The sequence below is a fragment of the Rhodnius prolixus genome, unplaced genomic scaffold (genome assembly GCF_049639745.1).
Source record: "Rhodnius prolixus isolate KJV_2025 unplaced genomic scaffold, Rpr scaffold_39, whole genome shotgun sequence".
Classification (NCBI taxonomy): domain Eukaryota; kingdom Metazoa; phylum Arthropoda; class Insecta; order Hemiptera; family Reduviidae; genus Rhodnius; species Rhodnius prolixus.
Window position 1 is genome coordinate 625,422 of NW_027411609.1, and position 24,927 is coordinate 650,348.

General features: G+C 38.8%; 1 protein-coding gene across 1 annotated transcript in view; it reads left to right on the top strand.

Moving 5' to 3' along the window:
• Positions 1-24,927, top strand: part of LOC141455265 (adenylate kinase 9-like) — a 569,192-nt gene that overhangs the window by 337,087 nt on the left and 207,178 nt on the right. The window contains exons 2-3 of the mRNA XM_074130177.1: positions 14,639-14,747; positions 14,847-14,919. Of these exons, the coding sequence (XP_073986278.1) occupies positions 14,682-14,747; positions 14,847-14,919 (139 nt within the window). The 5' untranslated portion in view covers positions 14,639-14,681. The remainder of the gene's footprint in view (positions 1-14,638; positions 14,748-14,846; positions 14,920-24,927) is intronic.

Sequence of the window (24,927 nt, forward strand, 5' to 3'; positions counted from 1 at the left end):
TCGTGTCCTTGGTCCCTCCTCCGTGCAATAGCTGAGCACTCTATTGTTGAAGTAGTCGCTAATTACTCTCAACAAATAGTGTGGGATCTGAAAGTTCGCCTCCAGCGCCTGCAGCGCGTCTGACCACCTCAGTGAGTTAAACGCATTCTTAACGTCTAGAGTGACCAAAAGCACAATCCTTCTTGAATGCTGGTTATGCTCTTCCGCCCTTGTTACTGCTTTTATGACTTCTTCCACTGCGTTTATCACAGACCGTCCGGTCCTAAACCCGAACTGCCTAGTCGACAGATCGCCTGCAGCCCTAATTCCGTCCAACACTCTCTTCCGAAGAAGTTTTTCATATAACTTCCCGACTGTGTCAAGCATGCAAAGGGGGCGAAAAGATGACGGAAGCAAGTCCCCTTTTCCCTTACTAATAAGCACTAAGCGAGCCACTTTCCATCTATTGCTAAAGACACCGGCTTTCAAGCAGGCGTTGTACATCCTCAGCAACAATTGTGGCTTTTGAACAGCTATCCTTTGGAGAACCTCGTTCGGAATCCCATCTTGTCCCGGAGCCTTCCTACGCTTTAACGTGGATACTGCCTCTTCCATTTCTTCGCTCGTAAATAGGGCGAAATTCTCTATTTGGTCAAAAGCTCTAGCTGCTCTAGGTGGATGCAGCGGAAAGAGAGCCGACACTATGTTGTCCATAGTCCTTACATTCATAACGACTTGTTTCTTAAAACCTGTTATCTTCTGCATGACTATTTTGTATCCCAGGCCCCATGGATCCCGGTCTACGTCATCTTTAAGAGCTTCCCAACAACGCGTCTTGCTCTGAAAAATTGCCTTACGTAATTTCCGCTTTGCCGCCTTATATTCTAGGGAGCGGTTGGCCGCCTCAGGTCTTCGCCCCGCCCGCTGGGCTCTTCTCCTCTTTCTTATACACTCCCTTCGCAGGTCAGCAATGTGGGACGTCCACCAATATACTGGTCGCCTGCCCTGCCAGACCGCCCTCCGCGGCATGGATTGTTGGCATGCCTCCGTGATGAGCGTCATCGTAGCTGTAACTACCGCCTCAGCACCTACTTTCCCCTCAGTCACCACATTTCCGACTTGCGCAGCTCCGCATTTAATAACCTCCTTGAAAACATCCTCGTTTAACTTATCCAAGTTCCAACTTTTATGGATCATGTTGTTTCTTGCCCTATCCAAATTTGTATTCTCCACTATCTCGAATGTTATATATTGGTGATCACTTCCAGTGAACTCCTCTATTACTCTCCATCCTTCAATTCGCGGCGCAAGACCTTCAGATGCTAAGGAAATATCTGGGATCGTTTCGCCATACCCCGGTCTCCGGAAGGTAGAAACTTCCCCCTCGTTTAGAACAGTAAGCCCTGTTCTAGCTGCCATCTCTAGAATGTGCCTGCCTCTCATGTCTGTCACAGGCATGCCCCATTCCACTGCCTTCGCATTAACATCTCCTACAACTAGGATCCTACCTGTCATCCTCAGGATATCATCCTCCAATGCATTAAGCTTGGATCTAAACTCTTGGATACCTTCGTTGGGGGTGAAATAGCAGCTAATATAATTAACACCCTTGCTTCTAATCCAAACATAGCCATTTTTCCGCTCGTAGAAATCCACAGGAACCTTAACCAGATCCGGAATCCAGACTGCTGATGTCCCCAGTAGATCACTGAACCAGTTGCGGGGGTGCCGCTCACGATATTGCTCACACAGAAGCATCAGATCGGACCTCTTCTCAACTACTAGCTGGTCCAGCAGAGAATCTGCTAGCCTGCTCCTATGTAGATTCCCCTGAAGAATCCTCATCAGGCCTTTAACCTCTTCCTAGCCTGCTCTAGCGCTTCCCGAAACCCACACATCCTCCTGCTCCCGGGAGGTGCCGACATGCATCCAAGGCGATTTCCCTATCACGGCATAACATGCAGCAACCTTCCGCTGTACAGGTTACAGCTAAATGCCCCTGCTCACCGCACTTATAGCAAAGCTTGCTGCGGTCTGGGCTTTTGCACACTCCTGACATATGTCCATATGCCAGGCACTTGAAACACTTTGGAACTGCGACTCTCAGTCTGACTCGACAGCGTACCCATCCTACTCTAACAAACCCTTCCTTCACGAGATCACTGGCTCCTTTCATGCTCAGCTGCACGATCGCTACTTTAAGCCCTCGCGCATCGGCCTTTGTAAGGTGGATCCTTATATCCCCGCCAGTCGTGCCCAGTTGTCGCTCAATTGCTTCTTTGATTTCACCTTCTTCCGCAAGAGAGTCCAGGTCCCTGATCTCAACTGTACTCTTAGGTTCAAGATGCCGCGTAATCGCTGTGTCTTTTAGGACAGTGTTAAGGGCCGCCTCGAACGCAGCTCTGTCCTTAGTTCTGCTACCTAATTCAACCAAGATGTCTCCCGCTCTAGTTTGCCTAATGCAGTTCACCTCGGTCCCTGTATCTTCCGGTTTAACCTTTTCTCTAATTTCTCTGAGGACCTCGGCATACGATCTCCCTTCCGCTGGCTTAATCAGCACAGCGTCTGGGCGGGTCTTCGGTTGTTTCTTCTTCTTTTTCATCTTTCTCTTCTTCTTGTCGCGACTTCCTGCTTTTTCTTCTGTCTCTGGAGTTCCCGTATCATCCTAGGTCGGACCTCGGTCCATTCATTAGGCGTCAGGTCCTCCGCCGCCTCTACTACCTTATCCTCCAATACTTTTTCCTTCCTTTTTTCCAATACAGTATGCCCGGCGGGTGGAGATATTTGAGTCATGACAGACGCTAATTCCACTTGCCTCGGGATATCTACTCTAACCCTAGCCTGCAGTCGAACCAACCGCTGCAATGCTAACCCCCAAAAACTTCTCAGTGATTGCACCACCTCCACCGATTCTTCGACTTCAAGCAGTCCGTCTTTAATATCCATACTAATGTTCCGTTGCCGGCAGGTCGCAAGTTTCATTTTCTTAATAACCTCCCGCATTCTGGCAAGCTCCTCGTCCACCCTCTTACATGCGTCCTCCATATCTTTTTGCTCCGGTGATCCAACCGGTCCACCTGCCAGAACTCCAGAAATGACGGGTGATTCATACTTTGACCGCTGCCGGGTTGATATCCTTTCCAACGGACTAGTTGAAGCATTTGAGTCGGATGACTTCTCCTCTGATTCCACCATGACCTTAGATGGCGTGTTGTCCGGTGGGGTTCTCCGCAATTTAGAACTCCGTTGAAAGGGGCTTGTATCGCCCACAGACATGGTTGCTACACCAGGGTTGCTCACCATCTTTTTTTGGGGTAGGGAACCCCCGCAATTTGTTTCCTGCGCTTTAGGAACAGTTTTTTTAATTGTACTCTTCATTATATAAAAGTTTCTTCTTCTTCACTCAATAACTCCTACAGGATATTTTGGGACAGGGAATTAAGGGAAAGGAAAAATTATCCGAGCCAACACCCAGCCAACCAAGAGCGCCATACCCCCGCACCCGCGGCCCCCCAAGCGCGACGCGCCCGCGACCGGTGGCCTCGAACAGAGCCCCCCGCCCACAACGGCAGGCCCCTACCCGGTCGCCAACCGGAACTACCGCTGCAGACGAGATTATACACCGGCTGGTGTGGCAGCCAGGTCGTGATGGCTAATCCGACCCGGGCCACTGTACTATCCGGCGGCCTGGGGAGCGCAAGAACCCCAGATTTAAGATGTACCCTCCGGTGGAAGGCCCGCCCCACGAAGGGAGCCGCCGGCGCGGGGGCGCTCCGGCAAGCAGGCGCGGACCGAAATAGGAAATCTGTGATGGGAACCAATGGATAAGAGGAAACTGGAAAGGAACGGGAGCGGACACAAAGGATAGAGGTAACAGGTCAACGGACAGTTGCCCCTTTAGACGCCTCTTACGTCAAGCGGGAGACACTGTGGTCCTATTCTAACCCCGGAACCACAGGGGTAAATAATGGGTATTATTATTTTTTATCAACAACTTATTAATACCTAATAATAATAATAATGGGTATTAATAAGTTGTTGATAAAAAATAATAATGTTAGATTTCGCACTCTCATTCATACTCCTGTAGTTGAAGTAATTTTTGATGTTAATAGTAATTACTACATAGTGCCTGTGTATTTAAACTTCAATAACTGGAGTTGTGATTTCGAGAAATTGTACACGGTTATTGATAGTACTCCTGATTCTAGAATTATTCTCATAGGGGACTTTAATTGTAGAGTTGGCGACTCACAAGTGATTCCAAAGATTTGTTGCCTAGTTCACTTGCTCATTCACGACTTTCTAAAGATGTTGTTATTAATGCAAATGGTAAAATGTTGCTTTCATTCCTGGAAGATTTTAATTTATTATTGTTGAATGGCCGAACTAAGGGAGACAGTTTAGGTGAATTTACATATATTAGTTCACAGGGTTCATCTGTTATAGACCTTTGTGTAGTATCAGCAGATTTACTTGAATATGTGCTAGACTTTCAAGTGGCATCAATACCTTTCTCTGACCATATGCCGATTGTCCTTAAATGTGGCGCAGTTAGTGCCGTCTCTGCGGATGTCACCCCTCTGCTACCCAAACTGAAATGGAAAGCCCAAATTCGTGCCGTCTACCATGAAGAATTACAAAGGACTTCGGGAGACGTATCATTTATACCCGATAACCCCCATAATAATTTAAAACAATTGATTAATTTAATTATAAATTTTGCTAAGAAACAAGAGCTATTAAACTATACACATAACAGTTATAACAGAAAACAGGAATGGTTTGACAGAGATTGTGCAGTAATGCGTTCTAGGCTGTATGGTTTATTAAATATTTTCAGAAAAACAGATTCCTCTACAATTAAGCTTCTATATTTAAAGACTGTAAAAGATTATAAAAAAATATGTAATTTTAAAAAAAAGGAGTTTTTAGATGGTACTATAAATAAATTTAAATGTGTCAAAGACACAAAGGAATTTTGGGGTTTAGTTCGTTCATTTAAATTTAAAACTTTTCATTTTGATAAAAGTATATTGCTATTTGAATGGTTTCAGCATTTTAAAAATATGTTAAATCCTCCCTTGAATGCTATTAGAATTAGTTATGCAGAACCATATATAATAAACCATGCTTTGGATGCGCCTTTCTGTATGAAAGAGTTAGTGCAAGTGCTCAAAAATGCTAAAAATAATAAGGCACCCGGTATAGACCAAATACCATACGAGTATTTTAAAAATAGTCCTGAGTTTTATTTAGAAAAAATCCTCCCAGTCTTTAATAAAATTTTTGAAAAAGAGAAACTGCCTGAAACATTTAAAAGCGCCATTGTGTTTCCTTTACATAAGAAGGGAAGTATTAAGGAAGTGGGCAATTATCGTGGTATTTCTTTCGGAAATACAATAGGAAAACTGTTTACTGGGCTTCTTTTGTCAAGGCTGACCAGCTGGGCGGATGAAAATGGTGCAATTGGAGAATATCAGGCGGGATTTAGGAAGAGCTACTCAACCATTGATAATATTTTGAATTTAATGAGTATAGTTAAGATTAGACTGAGTAGGAAGAGGGGTAAAGTGTTTGCCTTCTTCATCGACCTATCCGCAGCCTTTGATTATATTGACCGCCATGCGCTGTTCTACAAGTTGTCAGAGATAGGTGTATCAAGCAAAGTCACCAATGTACTGAGAGATTTGTATTCAGGTACACATGCTAGAGTCTGGTGTCATAATGGTCTGACCGAGAGTTTCGAGACAACCATGGGTGTGAAGCAAGGGTGTTTGCTGAGCCCCCTCTTGTTCTCTTTTTTATAAATGATTTAGTAAACTATGTTAATGGGGACGTGCAAATTAATAATAGTCTGTTTAAAATATTGGCATACACGGACGATGTGGTGTTGTTAGCTACAGACGGAGTCGCCCTACATCAGATGATTAACTCGCTTCAAAACTATTGTTTAAAGTGGAACTTGAAAATTAATTTAAATAAGTCAAAAATCGTTGTTTTCAGAAATGGTGGCAAACTTGGCAAATACGACAAATGGTGGTATAACAATGAAAAGATTGAAGTTGTGAACTGGTATAAGTATTTGGGAGTCACCCTCTCCTCAGGGCTATCCTTGGATAAGCATTTCAGGGAGAGAACTGTGGTAGCCAAATATGCCCTGAATTCCTTTAATAACTTAATATTAAATAGAAGCATACCCTTCTCCTCCAAGTTACAGGTATATAATGCTGTCAGTAGAGCTATCACTTGCTATGGAGCCCAGATATGGGGTTGTACATGGTATAATCAAGTGGAGATTCTTCTTAAGTTCTTTGTCAAAAAAACGTTTAGCCTACCGCGTAATATACCTGACTTTGTGCTATATCTCGAGACTGATGTACTGCCCACATTCCTGTATACTGTAAAATTGCACATAAAATATGTAAAAAGATGTCTTACCCTACCGGCGCATCGATACCCAAATATTCTGATGAACGAGATCATTGCGAGAAAATTGTTTCTGTATAAGGATTGGGTAAAACTCTGTGATACATATAACATCTCGTTCACTGAGTTCATCAAATTTAACATAAGTGTCAATTCAGTAATGGAAAATATTAAGAATGGCCTACTTAATAAATACAAGCTTTTAGCCATAAAAAGTCAGCATCACATACTTTATAAAACGTTGGACCCACAACCCAATTTAGTACATTGCAATAACCTGGATGCTCGCTCCATTGGGTGGATAATTAAAGTTAGGGGAGAGTCGCTATACCTCAATAAATACGTATTCAACAAGGAAATCAAGTTATGTTCTCTGTGTAATTTACAAAACAGAGAAGAAAACGTGTTTCACTTTATAGCGGTATGCCCAATATTAAGAGAGTTTAGGTCCATATATTTTAAGAAAGATTGTTTAAATGAGCTGGAGTTTATGGACTATTTAAATGGCAAATGTTGGAAAAGCTTGGTAAACTATTGTAAAGCGGCATGGGCATATAGATACGAACTGGTGAAGGAATTCAATTATTAAACTGTTTTATCTATTATTAATGTGTATCTGTATCACCTAAATGTGTCTGTATCCCTATTTCGTAAATAAATGAAATATTAAGTGGCCTTAATTTTGATTATTATTTATTATATAACGTCGTATACTGTATTTAAGAATATTTTGTTTTCTGTATTTTATTTTTTGCTTCTGTCTGTGGTGAGATTATTTTTTATTTTGTTTTTTTCTTTTATTGTTTCTGTTTTTCTTTGTTTTGTTGTATTTATTTAACAGTTCATTCATTGTGCTTTCATCATGTAGAAGGGTAAAAATAAGTAGGGACAACCCTCAGACGGTTCTTCAACCATGAGTATTTGTCTGTTACGAATTAAATAAACAAATATTATCGTGGCATTCCTTCAATACCTCCATCCGCTGATATTTTGGGATGACCAACTTCCAGGGGTCTTCCGATTCTAATAAATCCTTGGCATCCTTGACATATTTCCGAAGTACTCCACTGTCCAGATTCCATAAGGGGTACTTTTCGGGGCATGCTTCTACTTCCGCTTTCATCTTTTCATACCAGGCATCACGCCTAGAAGAGTCTGTAATAGCGCTGAGTAACCCCTCGTTCACTCTAGAGAGTGCGTCAGCCGCTTTGTTCAACTTCCCGGCACGATGTACGATTTCAAACTCGTGTTCCTGTAACTGCAGAGCCCACCTTCCTAGCCTGCCACTGGGATCTTTCAACGCCATTAGCCTTAGAGAACTGTGATCTGTGATGACCGTGAACTTCATGCCCTCTAGGTATGGCCTAAATTTCTTAATTGCCCACAGCACGCTTAAACATTCTAGTTCCGTTGCTGAAAACTTCTTCTCCGCATTTGTTAGTGTTCAGCTGGCATAAGCAATGGCTTTCTCACCGTCTTCGAAATTCTGACTGAGAATAGCTCCCAGACCTGTAGTCGATGCGTCAGTTTGGAGGACAAATGGGCGCTCGAAGTCGGGGCAGGTGAGTATTGGCGCTGAAACCAGTCGATTTTGTAGCTCCTGTAGTGCTCTTTCCTGCCGGTCTTCCCACTCAAACTTCTTGTTTTTCTTTAGCAAATCCGTTAACGGAGAGACTAAAGTTGAAAAGTTGGGCACGAATCTCCTGTACCAACTTGCTAACCCTATAAACCGCCTTACCTGTTTTGCAGTTGTAGGTCTAGGGAAGTTCAGAATAGCGGACACCTTTTCTGGGTCTACCCCGAAGCCATCCTCGTTTACTATATATCCTAAGTAGCGAAGTTCGCTCCTACAAAACTGACACTTTTCCCATGATAATGTCAGGCCAGCCGCTCTTAACCGCTCGAGAACATCTTCTAATACTTCTCGATGCTTCTGAAAAGTAGATGTGACGATAATGATGTCATCCAAGTATGCGAAGACGTATGGTTCTAGCGTGGGTCCTAATGCCTTTGCCTTGTGGCAGGGGCATTATGCAGACCAAACGGCATGCGGCGAAATTGGTACAACCTTCTATGCGGTACGGTGAAGGCCGTGCGCTCTCTGCTATTCTTCTCCACAGGGATCTGCCAATATGCGCTCTTGATGTCCAAGGAGGAGAGATACCTACCGTTTCGTAACCGGTCTAATATTGCAGACACATACGGTAAAGAGTATGCGTCTCGCTTGGTGACTTTGTTCACGGCCCGATAATCCACGCAAAAGCGGTACTTCCCATCCTTCTTCTTTACCATGACCACTGGTGATGACCACCCGCTACTTGATGGTTCCACTATCCCATCCTCCAGCATCGCATCAAGTTCCTTATTTATGGCCTCTTGAATAAAGGGAGACACTGGGTAGTATCGCTGTTTCAGTGGGGGTTGATCTCCCGTGTCGATGATATGTTCCACCCGATCCGTACAGCCCAGATGAGGTGGTGATGCTTCTCGGAACTTCTTGGTGACTGCTCGCAGTTCTTCTCTCTGCTTGTTCGTTAGTCTCTCGTGGCTGATGACTCCAGTATCTGTAGATACACAGGCTAGGGCCGGATCCCCTGACTTATAGGTAGTCTTAGCTATGTCCACCACAAGTGACATTTCCCTCCAGAAGTCAATTCCCAGTATCAATTCCACACTCAGAGATGGTACAACTAGAACATTCAAAATCTTAACTGCCCCATTCAGTTCGAAAGGCACCACTGCAAAGCCTTCTACAGCGCAAGTCCTTCCATTTGCTAGGGTTATCTGTTGGTTATCCGATGGCTGAAGGTTGATTCCTAAGGGGGCTAACCTTTTCCACAACCTGTCGTTGATTACTGTCCTCGTTGACCCCGAGTCAAGTAATCCACTAACTGAGATACCCAACAATCTCACTTGAAGAAAAGGTCTTCGATCTTCAAGGCTTGGCTGGCTTAATCTATGTGACATCCCGTAACAGAACATATTCCTGACCACCCAGTCCAACCATTCTGTATCTTCTCTGGTTAATCTCGGGCGGCTGTGTTCTGAGGAGCCGGTGCGGTGGTCTGCGCCGACCCCTTTGGTCCGTTTCCCGCTTTCTTCTGGTTTGGCCCACAGCGAGTATATTCTTGTGTGCTGACCTTTTGTAGCCCACAGCTTCCACAAAATTGTGTCTTCGGACTGCTGCATGTTCTTGCCAAGTGTCCTGTCTGCCCACAGTTCCAACAAACGGGACCTCGGTACACCGACGTTCTTCTTTCCGGTACCTCCTGAGTTCCGGTTTCTCGAATAGCTGACACCTGTGGTAGCGGTTTCCTGGTTCGATGACCCAATGCGGGTTCGAGTAGACCTTTAGCTGGCGGCTCCCTATATCTTGCAGCTCTCTGGGTCCATATCTCCAGGTTGCAGAGAACTGATTCCAATTCTTCCACCGATGCATAGGTAGCCTGCGCGAGGTGAGGTAGATGGTCGCCCTTAATATTTTTCTCTAGTATTTGCAGCTTTTGTTCTTCTGTCAGAGGAGTGTTTAACCGATTAAACAAACTTGTCATCTTGGCTATGAACAATGATGGCACCTCGTCAGACTCCTGAGTTCGTCGGCGTATTTCTTCCATGAGCCGGTCGTCGTAGTCAGGATCCTGAAAAGGTTTTCTTCAATCCTCGTACCAGCTCTTGCCACGAAGAGAATTCTTGCCTCTTGGCTCTAAACCATATTTTCGCCGTGCCAGTTAACAAATCGTCGAATCCTCGAAAAACCTCTTCCTGCGATACACTTCTTGAGGCCATCCGCACTTCGACATCTTCCAGGAAGTTAGCCAGAGTACATCCTGCCTCTTCACCTGAGAAAGTCAGGCCCCACTTGTATAATTTCGAGTCCCGTCGAGAAACATGCGGTACGTCATTCTTGGTAGAGGTAGAAGCGGTAGCTCGCATCTCGGGGAGGGTAATTGGTGACAAAGCCTCCTGTGGTACACTCCATCTGATGTCTGTCCGAGTAGGTTGGGGGTTCCTCCCTAATTCTAGTTGGTCCAGTTCTTCTACGATACTATCGTGCTTCCCTTCTTTCCTCCCTGCATAATCTGGCACCGGAAATTGCTCCGTCGATGATGTACCCAGGGTTGAACTCTTAAGCTTGATTCTCAACTCGTGTATCGCCTCCTTTAACTCCGCAATTTGACCTACCAGCCCTTCTTCCGGTAAGATCCGGTTGCATCGCTGGTATATGTGTAACAGCCGCGTATTAAGTCGCTTCAGTTCACTAGATTCTGCTCCTTCATCACATTCTTCCACCGCTCCTTTCAACACCAGGTACTTCTTCTCACAAATTGTGAATTCCGTGTTAGGGTCTAAGTTTGCAATAAAACTGGGATCAAGAGAAACATCCTTGGATAAAGCTTCATGCAGCCTTCTGCGCAGATCTTGGCAATTACCTTCAGCGTTTATTCCCCTTATTTCCAATTCGTACTGCAACTCTTCCTTCAACAGCCTATACACATCCATCTTAGGGAACGTAAAATTCTACTTCCGGGTCGAGATGAAAATGTTGAAATGGTCCCTTAATTTCTTTTAGCCCCACGTTGGGCGCCAAATTGTTACGTCACCCTCTACAAATACCTCTGGACCAGGCAAGCTCAGTGGTGACGGGGTGGGTAAGTAGAAAAGGGGAGACAAGGAAGAGGAAATATGATGACTACTAATAATACTAAGGGAAAAGAAATATAACAAATTAAAGATTACTCACTAATGTGGGTCCCAGCTGTTAAAAAATCAAAATTTGGTCGAGCTAGTGAAGGGTTAATAATGGGTATTAATTTTTTTTTTTTTTTTTTTTGGGGTAGGTGAAATGCTTCTAACGCACATACGTGCCGGACTCCCGCCAAGGCAGCCTACCGGCTAAAACACCTACCCCGGCACCAGGCCTAGCCTGGATTCGCTTATGCAGCACTACATCAGGCTAGGCCCCTATTCTATCCCCAATCAAGGGGTCCTCCCTCCAAACTCAACCAGCTCCCTTTGTTTGGCACTTAACACCTCCCTAATGAAGCGTGCTACATTAATATAGCAATAATTAATTAATGCCAGCTATGCTTATAATGTGGTTGCACAACAAAAAAAATAACAACTGGAATAAATAAAAAAAACTTCTGAATTAAGGTTATAATTGAACTAGGAAACGGAAAAGTTCCTTTACAAAAAAAACGAATCTACTAATTAATACTAACTTAAAAGAAATTACATCCGCAGCTTGAACTAATAAAATTAATCCAATAACCAAAATTATATTTAACACTCCTAAAACGATAGTCCCGATTCAAAATTAAGTTCCACACTTACGTAGTATATTACCAGGCCTGGTCGTCGTTGTCCTTTCTCCAGTCTTCTTCTTAGATGACCATTACTTTCCTTCTGCCCTCCGAGAAACGAATAGTTCTTCACTCGGCAATTTATTCTATAGAGATTGCAGAGGGAAGAGGGAAATCCGCCTGACTACTTCCTTTTATTTAAATTCTTCTCTCCTTTCTCCAAGACAAGGTATACCTATTTTTTTTCCTTTTTTTTTTCGAGATCGCGTCAATCTCTTACCCCATATGATCCTCTCGTCGCTTGTCTTTTTTTCCGCTGCCCTCTTCACACAACCCTGTGCTCTTCTCAATATAATTTATCAGCCATACATTCTTCATTTCTCTTGAACAAATTTCCTGGACTCATTTTCTTAATCCTAAATTTTCCCAAACCCTAACTAAATAGATAGGAAAAAATTTAGAAATAACTATAGTCATACTGCCAGAATTGTTTTCGTTTTGAGAAGCTGTTACATCGTAACAAAGGTAGTAGTGGCTCGGCTGCGAATTGGCCATACCCCGCTAACGCAATGTTACCTGATGTGTGGTGACCTACCCCGTTATGCAACGCCTGTAACAGCTGCCTGCTTGCTCGCAGATGATTCATATCATTGCTGAATGCCCGACCACGGAATAACAGAATTCATAACAACATTGCGGAAGCCCTTGGCCTTTGTTTCAGCCCAAATAAACCAGATGATCAAGTATTTAAAGAAAATTAACTTATTTGATCAAATATGATTGAAAGTGGAACTACTCCCTGTATAGTCAGTGAAGTGATGAAGATGAAGAGAGTGGAAGAGCATAATAACCGAAAAAGGTTCATTGCTCAAAAAAAAAAAAAAAATGAAATTAAAAAAAATAAATTGAAGAGGGATTGGACTCGCTATTTAATGCGAAGAACTGACGAAATTTGGCCCATGACAACGACATAATAGACGCCCTACAACCTGAAAAAAAAAGTCAGCAACCTAGAGGTGGGCCGACTTTTTTCGGCAAGAAGTAGGCCAGAATTGGACCAGAGTAGCCAGGGCCAAAGGTGCTTGGAGAAGAATATGGAAAGAACTCGCAGTGGATTCTGCTTCCCAGTATGATTGGTCTCCGTAAAAAGTCAGACAACCGCAAGGGAAGACCTTTACAAAGGGTAAATAATACAAATTAAAAAATAAAATAAAAACAAAAATTAAAAATTAAAATTGAAATTATAAAATAAAAATTCAAGTAAAAAGTAAAATGTTTTAGGTTAGACAATATGCCCACGGACCCACACAAAAAAAATAGTATTTTATATTGGGCTGCCAGACGTCGCATGGCCGTAGTAGCCATTGACCGTGAAGGCGTAGGGTAAAAAAAAAAAAAAAAAAGGTTTAATATTTCTTATTTATTATTGATAAGTAGGAAAATTATTTTATTTTAATTTACAATTCTACATGTATTCAATACAATCTATTTATATATATATATATATATATATATATATATATATATATATATATATATATAAAGGTAAGTGGGGGGAAGATGCCACACTTAACACTTATTTCCGTTCTGTAGGATACTGGGTTATCGAAAAACAACACCAAATGTATCAACGTCCAGGTTGTTTTTTATTTTTTAATTACCATTTATGTGGGGAAGATGCCAGTTGATGCCGGGAAAGATGCAACAATATCTTAAGATATAAATTGCGAAAGAAAAAATTACAAATTTAATATTAGGTAAACTGCAAAATATTCATATTAAACTCTAAGGGGAAGAAACACCGAACAAAAGACATTTTTTGTTTCTTTTTAACATTTTTTGCAATGCAAATTGTCTTTGCTGCAAACATGTAGCCATTTCTTGCATGTTATGCATTGAAGCCAATCGCATTTTGGGCCCTTCTTATCATAAAAATATCCTTTACACTCAATACAAAAATCATCGTCCTCCTCTTCAATGTCACTCTCACCACTGGTCATTACCAATATCGCGAGCGGAGGATGCTGAAGATGAACTGTCCTTCCTTTTCTTTTTCTACTGTACTTTTCCCCCTTTTTTTGTCGGCAGAGCAGCCTTTCTTCTCAATGCCTCCCGTTTCTCCACCGTCGTAAGGACTTTAGCAGTTTGTTTCTTTCTTCGAGTTTGCTTGGGTTTCTGAAATCTGGGGATAGGACTAATTTCTTCAGAAGTGTTAGCACCGCTGATGCTTCTTGAAGCTATTGCCAGAGGTGCGTTGACTTCTTGGTTGTCATTCAAATTCTCAAAATGTAATAATGAATGAGAATAAATATGAAATTGAAACAGTTCAATAGATGGCATCTTACTCCAAGCACTGGCGGAAGACGCCACATAGATTTATTTTTGTACCACGGCTTCAGCCATGTTGTTTCAAGCTAACACGTTCTCACCAAAATGCACACGACACAAATATCAAGGAATTATCTAGTCAATCCGTCACCAAACCTTAAGAATCGACAACGAAATATTATAATATGTGTACTCGCCAAGTTCAAAGTGTTGAATTTTCAGTTTAACGACTATTAAACTAGATATAAATAGAAATATTCACAAGCACGGTATTCACAGTTGATGACTGCACGCTCTAACGAAGGAATTGCTGTCATCCAGTTGTAGATATACAAAATCTGACGATACTTGCGTCTTTCCCCCGACTGGCGTCTTCCCCCTATTTACCTTATATATATTTTTTCTCTTTTTATAAATGAAGTATTTATCAAAAGAAAAATTATGTAATTAATTCATCGAACTATCTAATTTTTTGACATCATAACTTTCCTTAACCTTCTTTACCACTAAATTTACTACTAAAAATTAATTTATTAATTTACCACTAAAAATCTGCCCACTAGAAAAAAATATAGTCTTATCAAGAATTTTTGTTACAGCTCAGAAAACTTCGAAAAAGTATATATTATCAATGATGAAGAAATGGACTCCTTATTACAGGACGGATACTACAATTTGAGTAAATTTGGAAGAACTTGTCCTGTCATGGTAAGTACAAAGGCACTGTTATAATTTCCAAAAATTTATCTATAATTTTAGTTTAAAAAATATGTGCAGATTAGATAATCGATTATTGATATTCTACAGCTATTTGAAAACCGCATTTTCGGCACCGGTGATATCTATCATCTCGTATTCCGAAGGCACATCTACTTTATCGGTAAGTCAAAAAATTATTTTCATTGCAATCATGAGCGAATTATAAGATTTTAAGTGCTTATAAACTTTTATATTGTATTTTTAAAGAAAATATTGTAATATTTATTTTATTAGTACTAGTGGCTGCTACTACTTAATCTCCTTAGCAAAAACTTACAGTTTAAAAAGTTAAGTAAAAGTTAGGATGGAAGATTTGCGAGGAATCGGTCAAATAAAACAACTCGTCTTTTTGCCAACGTTTCGACAAATATATTGTCCTCTTCAGGGCCTGGATATTACAAATACAAAACAATTTACAGAGTCAGTAACATAGAAAAAACAGTAAAAATCAGAAATACAAAAAAATAAACAGTAAAATACACTAAATTCTTTATAATTATTGAAACGTGGCTCTGCGGGTTGGTTGAGTTATAGAAACTAAGAGCCAGAAATGGAGAAGCAGGTATACTTATACGAGTATATACAGATATAGCGGGACTTACACAGGAATTTTGGTAATTACAATTGGACAGATACAATAGACTAATTGCAACAAAAGAGTAAATACAATAAATATTGGGAAATTTCTTTAAACAACAAAAACCGTTAAACACAAAACACAGGAGAAACCAAATAACCCTTATGCACTAAATAACAAATTACCAAAAGATTTGAAGTAAATTTAAAAAACCCAGCAATAATTATGTACAAAATTTGGATATCTATTTATTTTTTAATAATAAAATTGTAGCAGTTGGCTAAATTCGATGTGTCTGTCCTAAAGTTAACTGTGTTGTTCTATTTTACTATGTGGCACATTTCAACAAAATTTCGCTTATACTGTTTTTTTTCCCCTATCGAGTACAAGTCAAAATGTGTTTGTTGTCATGTGGTGTCTAAGTAGCGCGGTGGAATTGTCGTCTTTTTTTGTCTTACAATCATACTGATGCTGGTACACCCTTGCCTTGAGATACTGACTTGTCTGGCCTACATAACAACTGTCACAATCCTGGCAATTTATTTTGTAAATTATGTTAGATAGTTTGTCTGTTTGAATTTTGCTTTTTGTTTTGGTGAAAAATTGTTTAATGGTGTTCCCCGATTTCCATGCGGGGATTATGTTGTAGCTGTGAAGTAGTTTGTTAATTTTCTCCGACAAGGTGTTAATGTAAAGGAATGCAATGTAATGTTTTGCAGGAGGTTCTTGACAGTCTGATGGAAGTGTTGTTTGTAAGTTAGCGTTCGGTTTTCTATTTATTAATTTAGGGAGATTATAGATAATGCTTTTGGGATAACCATTGCTAGTTAAGATGGTTGTGATTTTCTTTTTGTTCCTTTCTTTGAATTTATCATCGCTGTAACAAAAATAACCTCGGTCACAACAATGTTTCAAAAGTTCTACAAACTTCTGAAGCATTATCTGTGTGTATTGTTTTATGGTGTTCCATTTTTGCAATTATGTTGACTACTAATTCTGTATCTGTGTTCGTAAAGAGGGATGTCCAAGGAGATGAGTAAATGTTTCTCTGGTATTATGAATTTGTCCAATTTCCCTTTAAGTTCTAACGAATTTTTAACATTACACTGGTTGTTGGCTAACGGCTGTAGAATGTTGGCTAAATATTTGGTAAGCTGATAGGTGGGTGAAGATATGAAAGAGATGATGGGCCTAAGAGGGAAGTTATCTTTATGGGTTTTAACCAAGCCATAGATTCTTGGAGCTAATGGCGAGTTGTTGATTAAGGATTTGCGTTCTAATCTGTTAATAAAGCCGTCATTGAAAATGCAGTTAATAAGTTGGATAGTCATTTTATTGATTGTATTGGTAGGATCTTTTTGAGTTTTACATGTGTGTTTGTCCGAAATCAGTTCAAGCATTTTACTTTCATAGTCTACTTTTTTGAATGCTACCGTTTGATTAGTTTTGTCAGTGGGTACGATTAATATGCCCGGGTTATTCCTTAAGTAAGTGTGTGTTTCCTTCAATAGTTTCTGAAGTAAGTCCTGTGTTTGTGTATGTTGTTGTTTGTGGTGCATGTAGTTAGTAATGGCGTTAATTGATTGCGATCGGATAAGATCCTTATCTTCTGTATTATCAATAAATGATAAGCTTTATTTAAGGCTACTAATGAGAAATTTAGGACCAAGCAGCAGAAATTTACCAACATTTTCAGGAATTGCTTTGTCAGTTAAATTTAATAATCAATTTTCTTTTGTTACAAGAGATTGTTTCTTTTGCTCTACCAGACATTTTAACTTTTGCATGAGATTTGTTTTCTTCAGATTAAAAATTTTTTTATGGGCTGATAGTTGTCTTGCTTCAAAATCTTTTACGATACTGACTGGAATAAGTTCTAGTGCACGAGATTTCTGTAACTGAATACGTTTGTTGATCTCTTTAACTTTAACAGCGAGTAATTCCTCCCGGACATGTATTACTCGCTGATAGTACGTTTTCGTGAACGGACACAATTTTAAAAAGTACATTACTAAAGGTGATAATATTGTAGAATGACCTTGCGGAATCACATGTAAATTTTCAAAACAATGTATGAGCACTATTTTAGATAAATTAGTAGCATTTGTTAACAGCAATACGAATGCAATGTCAATCAGAAAGCATGTAAGTACAGACATCACAATAAAAAAGGACACACCATACACTGCGCTTCACACAACAGTATATTCAAATGCAGTACGCTTCTACAAATTCTTTCGGAATTATCGGTCCATTTCACCGCGTTTAGGAACATTAAAAGGCAGATTTACACTATGCGTAATCTATGTTTCAAAATTAATCGTGTATAAATAAAGCAAATAATGTCGAATCTATTTTACAGTCGGTTAATGATTTAAAAAAGTTCCTCGGGAATCTTAAAATCGACACCAACAAATTTAAAAAATATGAACCTTCCACTAGTTACGACACCAACGAAATAAATATTTTGAATAAATATAAGAAAAACTTGTCTTCGTTAAAAAGTAAAGTAACTTCTTTTCCGGAAAAATTCTGCGCTTGTTGCGATATGTTAATTTACGAGGAGCTAAAAGATTTCATTAATTTTCAAAATAGTAACAAATCATGGCGGGCTATAATTGATTGTGTTAATAAAAAGTATGATAATATTCACCGTGACGGTCTTAAAATTTGTACATACTGTGCACGAAAATTGAATCAAAATTGTATTCCCGGACGCGCCGCTTATAACTGTTTAGAAGTAGATCCCGTGCCTAAAGAAGTTGAAAGCTGAATATTTTCGAAACGATGCTGACCCAATTAGTTAAATCGTTTCAATGTGTTATTCGTCTCCAGCCGAAAAAAGGGAAAATTGCGGTCAGTGAAAAACTTAAAGGGTTAAAGAGTCGCGTCACTTATTTACCCCTCCCTTTGCAGAAAATCGTGGACTTGCTTCCGAACGAACTGCCCCAAAATCATGAAGTGGTTTTACTGGTTAATGGCGTACCTACACAAAACCGAGTCATATGGCGAGATTTAGTTAGCGCGAATAAAAAAAAATAAAGATTTGAACGTGGTAATTTCTAAAATTTCGGAATACGCCTCTCGCACAGCTAATTTAGCTAAAACTACAAATTTATTTGTGGGCGCTAAAATAATGATTAAAAGAAACATTGATATTGCTAACGGAATTGTAAACGGAACAATTGGTGTAGTGCAGTGGTTCCCAAACTTTTTTGTTCCATGGACCCCTTTTAATAGTCAAAACTTGCCCATGGACCCCCAAGTGAAAAAGCTACATAAATGCATAGTATAAAAATAACAAATTTAAAAAAACATTTTGTGATGATGTTCATAATGGCTCTGAATCCAGGTTCTACCAAACAGGAGGACGGGAAAGCAGTCAACAACTTCTGTACAATAACCCATAATTTGTGGTATCCTTGTTCAAACATTGGTTCAAGTTCCTCATTTGTGGATATTTCAATAAGCTGCTCCTGTATTAGTATGGATTCATCTGTGTTTGGGATCTGAGTTTGTCCACGCGCAAAAGGGTTCAACACCCAATCGGGAATATCTAAGTGAAGAATACTCGTATCTTCAAATCTTTGGTTCAGGTCTGCCGTTAAGTGTTCGACAGTGAACAAGCAAATCTTCATCTCTATTTTGCAATTTCGAAAGATTTGGAAACTGTGAACATTCTCCTCTTCCCAAGTTTTGATTTTACGAAAAAGTTTTGCAACAAACGCAGATATAACGCTTTTAGTTTTGATTAAATTTAATTGGTCACCTTGTTAGTTTCTAATTTCCATAATAATAAAAATGGATCACAGTTTTATTATTGCATATTGAACCTTGCGCGGACCCCCTGACGTTGTTCAGGGACCCCCAAATCAATTTGAATTTTCCACGGACCCCCTGAGTGATACCGGGGGACCCCTGGGGGTCCGTAGGGACCACTTTGGGAACCACTGGTGTAGTGGAACGGTTTGTTTATAAAGGAAAATTCGTTGATTCTTTAATTGTCGTCGTAAATATAAACCTTTTCCTTTAGAAAGGGTACAAGTGCGATTTCAATTAATGAAAAATATTTACGTACATAGATAACAATTTCCGGTGACTCTCGTACGCGGTCACTATCCAAAAGTCTCAAGGCTTAACCTTGGACTGTTTATTCACAAGTTTAGGTAAAGAAGTGTTTGCTCCGGGCATGCACTATGTAGCTCTCTCACGGGCCACTAATTTAAACGGGTTGTATTTCATAGATTTCGATTCGTCAAAAATGAAAGTAGATACGGACGCGTTAAATGAATACCGTCGTTTAAATAATAGTACCCAATCACCAAGTTTGAAAACTGCTAATAATATTTGCGTTTCCCCCATCATCAACGTAACTTCTTTACCTACTACTACTCCCTGGTCATCACAACCGATGAAGGGCCTGGACCTCAACCACAACAGCTTTCCGCCGTTCGCGGTCCCTCACATCCGTTCTCCAACCGTGGAGGCCGACCACCTCAATATCGTCCTCCTGAGTTCAGTTCTAGCTTTCATAGTGTAAAGATCGCTCTTCAAAGTTTTGTATAATTTATGTGGTTTTCAGTGTAGTTCATTGATAAAATTTAGTACACACGTAGTTCAATGAATAATAGTCATAATAGTGAAATTTGATTAACTTTTGTTCGCTAGTAATTGTGCAAGTATTTAACAAACATTTTTCATTAAATTAAAGTGAGTTAGAGAATTTGGTTTATTTGAGTAGAGGGGAGAGATAACGGATAATCCAGTAAACACAGGTAATACTAGTGGTGGGGACATTCTAAATATTAGAGAGTCCGTTCTAACTGGTATATCTAATTCTTTGGCTTCTATAAACATTCAAATAGCAACACTAGCTGAAAAATATTTAAGAAAGGGTGGAATGGAAATGCGCAGTTTAAATGAGAGGTGGTATAGTGGGGGACGCCACCAGTCTTCAAAACACTTTTTAAATAGATACAATTCAACACTTTATTAATAATTTATAAAGGCAAATACGACAAAATAAATGACTACAATAATGAGTGGTACAGGGCAATTGTCCAAGACAATGGGTAGCTGGTGAGGTGACTTTATACCTGTTAAAGTGCTTGACGTGCACTAAATACAATAAAATAGTCAAGTGTACAAGGCGATATGCACATGGGGATAAACAATTTATATAATTACAAAAGGGAAGAATAATTACAATAATTAATTGTCCAAGACAGTATGTAACTGGGGAAATGACCTTGTACCTAATAAAGTGCTTGACGCGCACTAAATACAATAAAATAGTCAAATGTACAAGGCGATATGCACACGGGGATAAACAATTTATATAATTACAAAAGGGAAGAATAATTACATACGAATATATATATATATATATATATATATATATGGTCCAACAGTTTAAAGATACGATTGCTCAGTGCACTGAGGCCCAATTTGTCCATAAACCCTGTGAACAGGAAACCAGTTTTTAATAGCACTTGTCACAACGTAAACGCAAAAAGAGACGCTAACATGGCCGACATTACTTTTCACAGAGACGCTTGGCTTTTCTAGCAGACCAGCACATCCCCTCTCTCTCGTGCTCACCCAATTGCGCCAACTGACGCATGGCACACTCCGGAAAAAACAAGTCTGGGGGGCCACCACTATTGGGGAACCAAACACTAGCTAAAGAGCTGGACAAAGTCAGTGAAGAAAATAAACGATAAATTTCGTTGAGTGTTTTCACATCTTGTGAAAATCAACTAAAAAAATCTCTTGTTCAACTTAAACAGGAAATTATTCATATTAAAAAAGAAAATAACGACCTAAAGAAGGAGAATAAGTTACTTAAATATGATATAATACAGTTAAAACAATCCATACGCTACAATGCGATTAAAATTTCAAACTTTCCTAAAACTGAAATTAAAAATTAAATAGCAATTAATGATAAGATATTTAAACAAATCAATTTTGAATTTAACCTAGATTTTTTACAAGATTATTTTCGTATGAAAAGTAGAAATGATAAATACCCTCCCCCTATCATAGTTAAATTCCTAAAAAACAAAGACAAAACATCACTATTGAAGTTGCTGAGATAAAATAAAATACGTTTGTCATCTCAAATGATTGTGGAAGGAAGTGCTGATATTCCTATTTACATATCTGAATATCTGTCGCCTGAACTGAATTTCTTGTTTAAACAAGCGAGAATTAATGTAAGAAATAATGAATTAAAGTATGCATGTGTAAGGAATGGGCAAGTTTTTGTGAAAACTACGGAAAATTCTGCCCCGAAAATAATTAGAAATAATTTCGACCTGAACGAGTGTTTGAGTTCAAGTTCCGTTATGGCGGAGAAAGTTAAACTTTATGAAGAGACTGATTTTGACGAATCTGATGCTACTGATATATCAAAGTTTGGTTTAATAAGGAATGTTTTCTCGCAAAAAAAGAAGTTAAACAAAATTATAAAATCTGTCGGAAATTTAAATTCAAAAAACATCTTGTTAGTAGTTATGTACAGTCTAAAAAACATTATAAAAAGACTATATTGACCGCGAAAACCGATTATTTCCAAACAGTTAAATTGAAATTGAGAAATTCCAAAAATAGTAGAGAATTTTGGTTCGTTTTAAGTAAGTTAAAAAATAGAATAACTGTTAAAAAATGAAATAAAGTCTTAGGAGGAATTTCTTGAGAAAACGTATAAATTTAAGACATTAACTGCATACACTCCAACAATTGACAGCCATCCATTTTTGGATAAAGAATTAACTCTAGAAGAATTAATAGCAAGCATAGAAAGTGCTAAAATCAATAAATCGGCTGGTAATGACGGTATTATAAATGAATGCTTTAAATTACTTCCATCAAATTGGTTGCATTATTTACTTAATGTTTATAAAAATGTTTGGGAGCAACAAAAAATTCCTTCAAGTTGGGGAAAGATTAAACTAAAAATGATCTATAAACTAAACTAAAAGTCAGATCCCTGTGATCCAGGCAATTATAGAGGCATTTCTCTTGTTAATAACGTTGTTAAAATATTTACAAGAATATTATCTAGACGATTAGTCGACTGGGTTGAAAGTAGAAATATGTTGCCTGAAGAACAAATGGGGTTTCGGCAAGAAAGGGGCTGTAGAGATGGAATTTTCCCTCTATCAGCTTTAGTTAATCTGAACTTGCGGAAAAAAAGAGCAAAAGTTTATGGAATCTTTGTAGATCTGCAAAGGGCATTTGATTCCCTGTCGCATGTTAAATTGTGGGAAAAGTTATATAAAATAGGAATTTGTGGTAAAATTGTTAATATAATAAAAGCTATTTATGACAGAGCTTCAATATTTATTGAAAGTGACGGTAATCAAACAAAAGAGTTTAATGTGACGGAGGGAGTTCTCCAAGGTGAAAATCTTAGCCCTCTTTTGTTCTCTTTGTTCATCTCGGATATCGTAGATTTTTTCAGGGATCACGGTGCAGTAGGGCACCGTTTTTGATGGGAAGGAAGTGGAATTAGTCAGGGAATTCAGGTACCTCGGGATCACTTTCACAACTAGTGGGAAATTCAGAAAAACAGCAGAACATAATAAAACACTAGGCATAGCGGCAGCTACAAAAGTCAAACAGTTATTATCTAAGGGAAAATCGGATTCATGGAAAACTAAGGAAATTATTTTTGATAGTATGGTGGCTAGCGTATTTTTGTACTGTGGAGAAGTTTGGTCTGCTCCTTACGGACATATTTTGGAAAAAGTACAAATAAAGTATTTTAAATCTCTCCTTTTACTTCCAAAATCGACTCCCGATGCCTTACTGCGACATGAAGTCAGTAGAATTCACTTAGATTTCTTTATATTTAAAAGGATGATCGGATGGTGGATAGTTCTACTCAAAATGGAAAACGATCGCATTCCGAAATTATGTTTTAACAGGCTATTAAAGTTAATAAATTCTAAGCAGATTCCTTTTAATTGGTGCATATATTTAAAATTGTCATTGGAAAAAATTGGTGCAATAAATCTCTGGGAGTCACAAGATTACAGTGAATTAATTAGAAACAGAAGTGGCTTAATTAATGCTTTTAAATTGTATCTCTCTTGTAAGGACATTGAAATACTCTACAATACTAGATTTAATAATTATATTCGATTTATCAGTAATTATAATTGTAAACAGTCTTATCTTTTGGTGAATGCTCCAATTAAATGTGTAAGAGTAGTTTCTCAAATCCGTTTAGCAAGTGATAAGTTTCCCAGAATAATAATAAAAGATAAAAATTACGAATTCAGACCTGAAACCCAGTGCGCGCTTTGTAATAGTTCACCGGATTCAATTACACACTTCTTGCTAGATTGTATGACCTTTGATGCGTATAGAGCAAAATATTTAAGTAAATTTACATTGTTAACTAATGAAACAGAACTTGACTTTCTTGAAAATATATTAAATTGTTCAAATATGAATTTAGTTATCAATTTATAAAATTATGTTAAAAAATGTTTGGAAATAAGAAATAAACAAAAACAATGGCAATAAGCAAATAATAATTACAATTAATAAATAATGAAAAAAGTAAGTAAATTTTTTATCTGTGTTTATGTGAGTAATAAGTTGGAATTTATTTTTTTCTTTAAAAGTGATTTATGTCTGCACTTCGAACTGTTTTCTATCTAATATGTAATCTATTAATCTATAATAATATCAACAATGTTATGAAATATTTCTGTTCTTAAGTTAAACTACGAAAAAAAAAAAAAGGGAAAAGTTAGTTTAAATGAATGTATTTATGTATATTTATGAAAAAAAGAAAAAGAAACGCATATTATTAATTCTTATTCCTTTATTTTATTTTTATTTTTATTACTGTATAATAACTGAACTCTTGCTGTAAAATTGTATTTTAAAAGCAATAAATAAATTTCAAATTTCAATATCGTCCTCCACGTCCCTCAGCCATTTCAGCCGTGGTCTGCCTCGGGGCCTTCTCCCGCCAGAATGCCCATACCACGCTCTTTTTGGAGCCCTTGTATGTGTCCCAACCATCGCAGTCTTCCTGCTTTTATGCAAGACACAATATTAGGCTCATCAAACAGTTCAGCCACTTCTTGGTTCGTCCTGATTCTGAAGCCTTCCTCTGTCCTCGCAGGTCCAAATATTCTCCTTAATATTTTTCTTTCCCACCTGCGATTCCTTTGCTCATCTGCTCGGGTCAAAACCCACGTTTCTGGGCCATAGGTGACAATCGGCCTCAGCACTGTCTTAAAAAGCCTTATTTTTGTTGCTCTTGACACATTTTTACTTCTCAACACCGTTTGAAGAGCCCGTAAACAACTATTTCCAGCAGCCATTCTTGCAGCAATATCTTCTGTTACTTCGTTTTCACAGTTTAACACTGAACCCAAATATTTGAAATTCCTCCAATTAATCTCCAATCCAAACTCTTTGGCCGCTGCTTCAATTTCCAAGAATATCGCCTTTAGCTCTGTTTGAGATCTTCCCAATACAGCCACATCATCAGCATAGGCTAACACCTGTACCATCCTAGTGCAC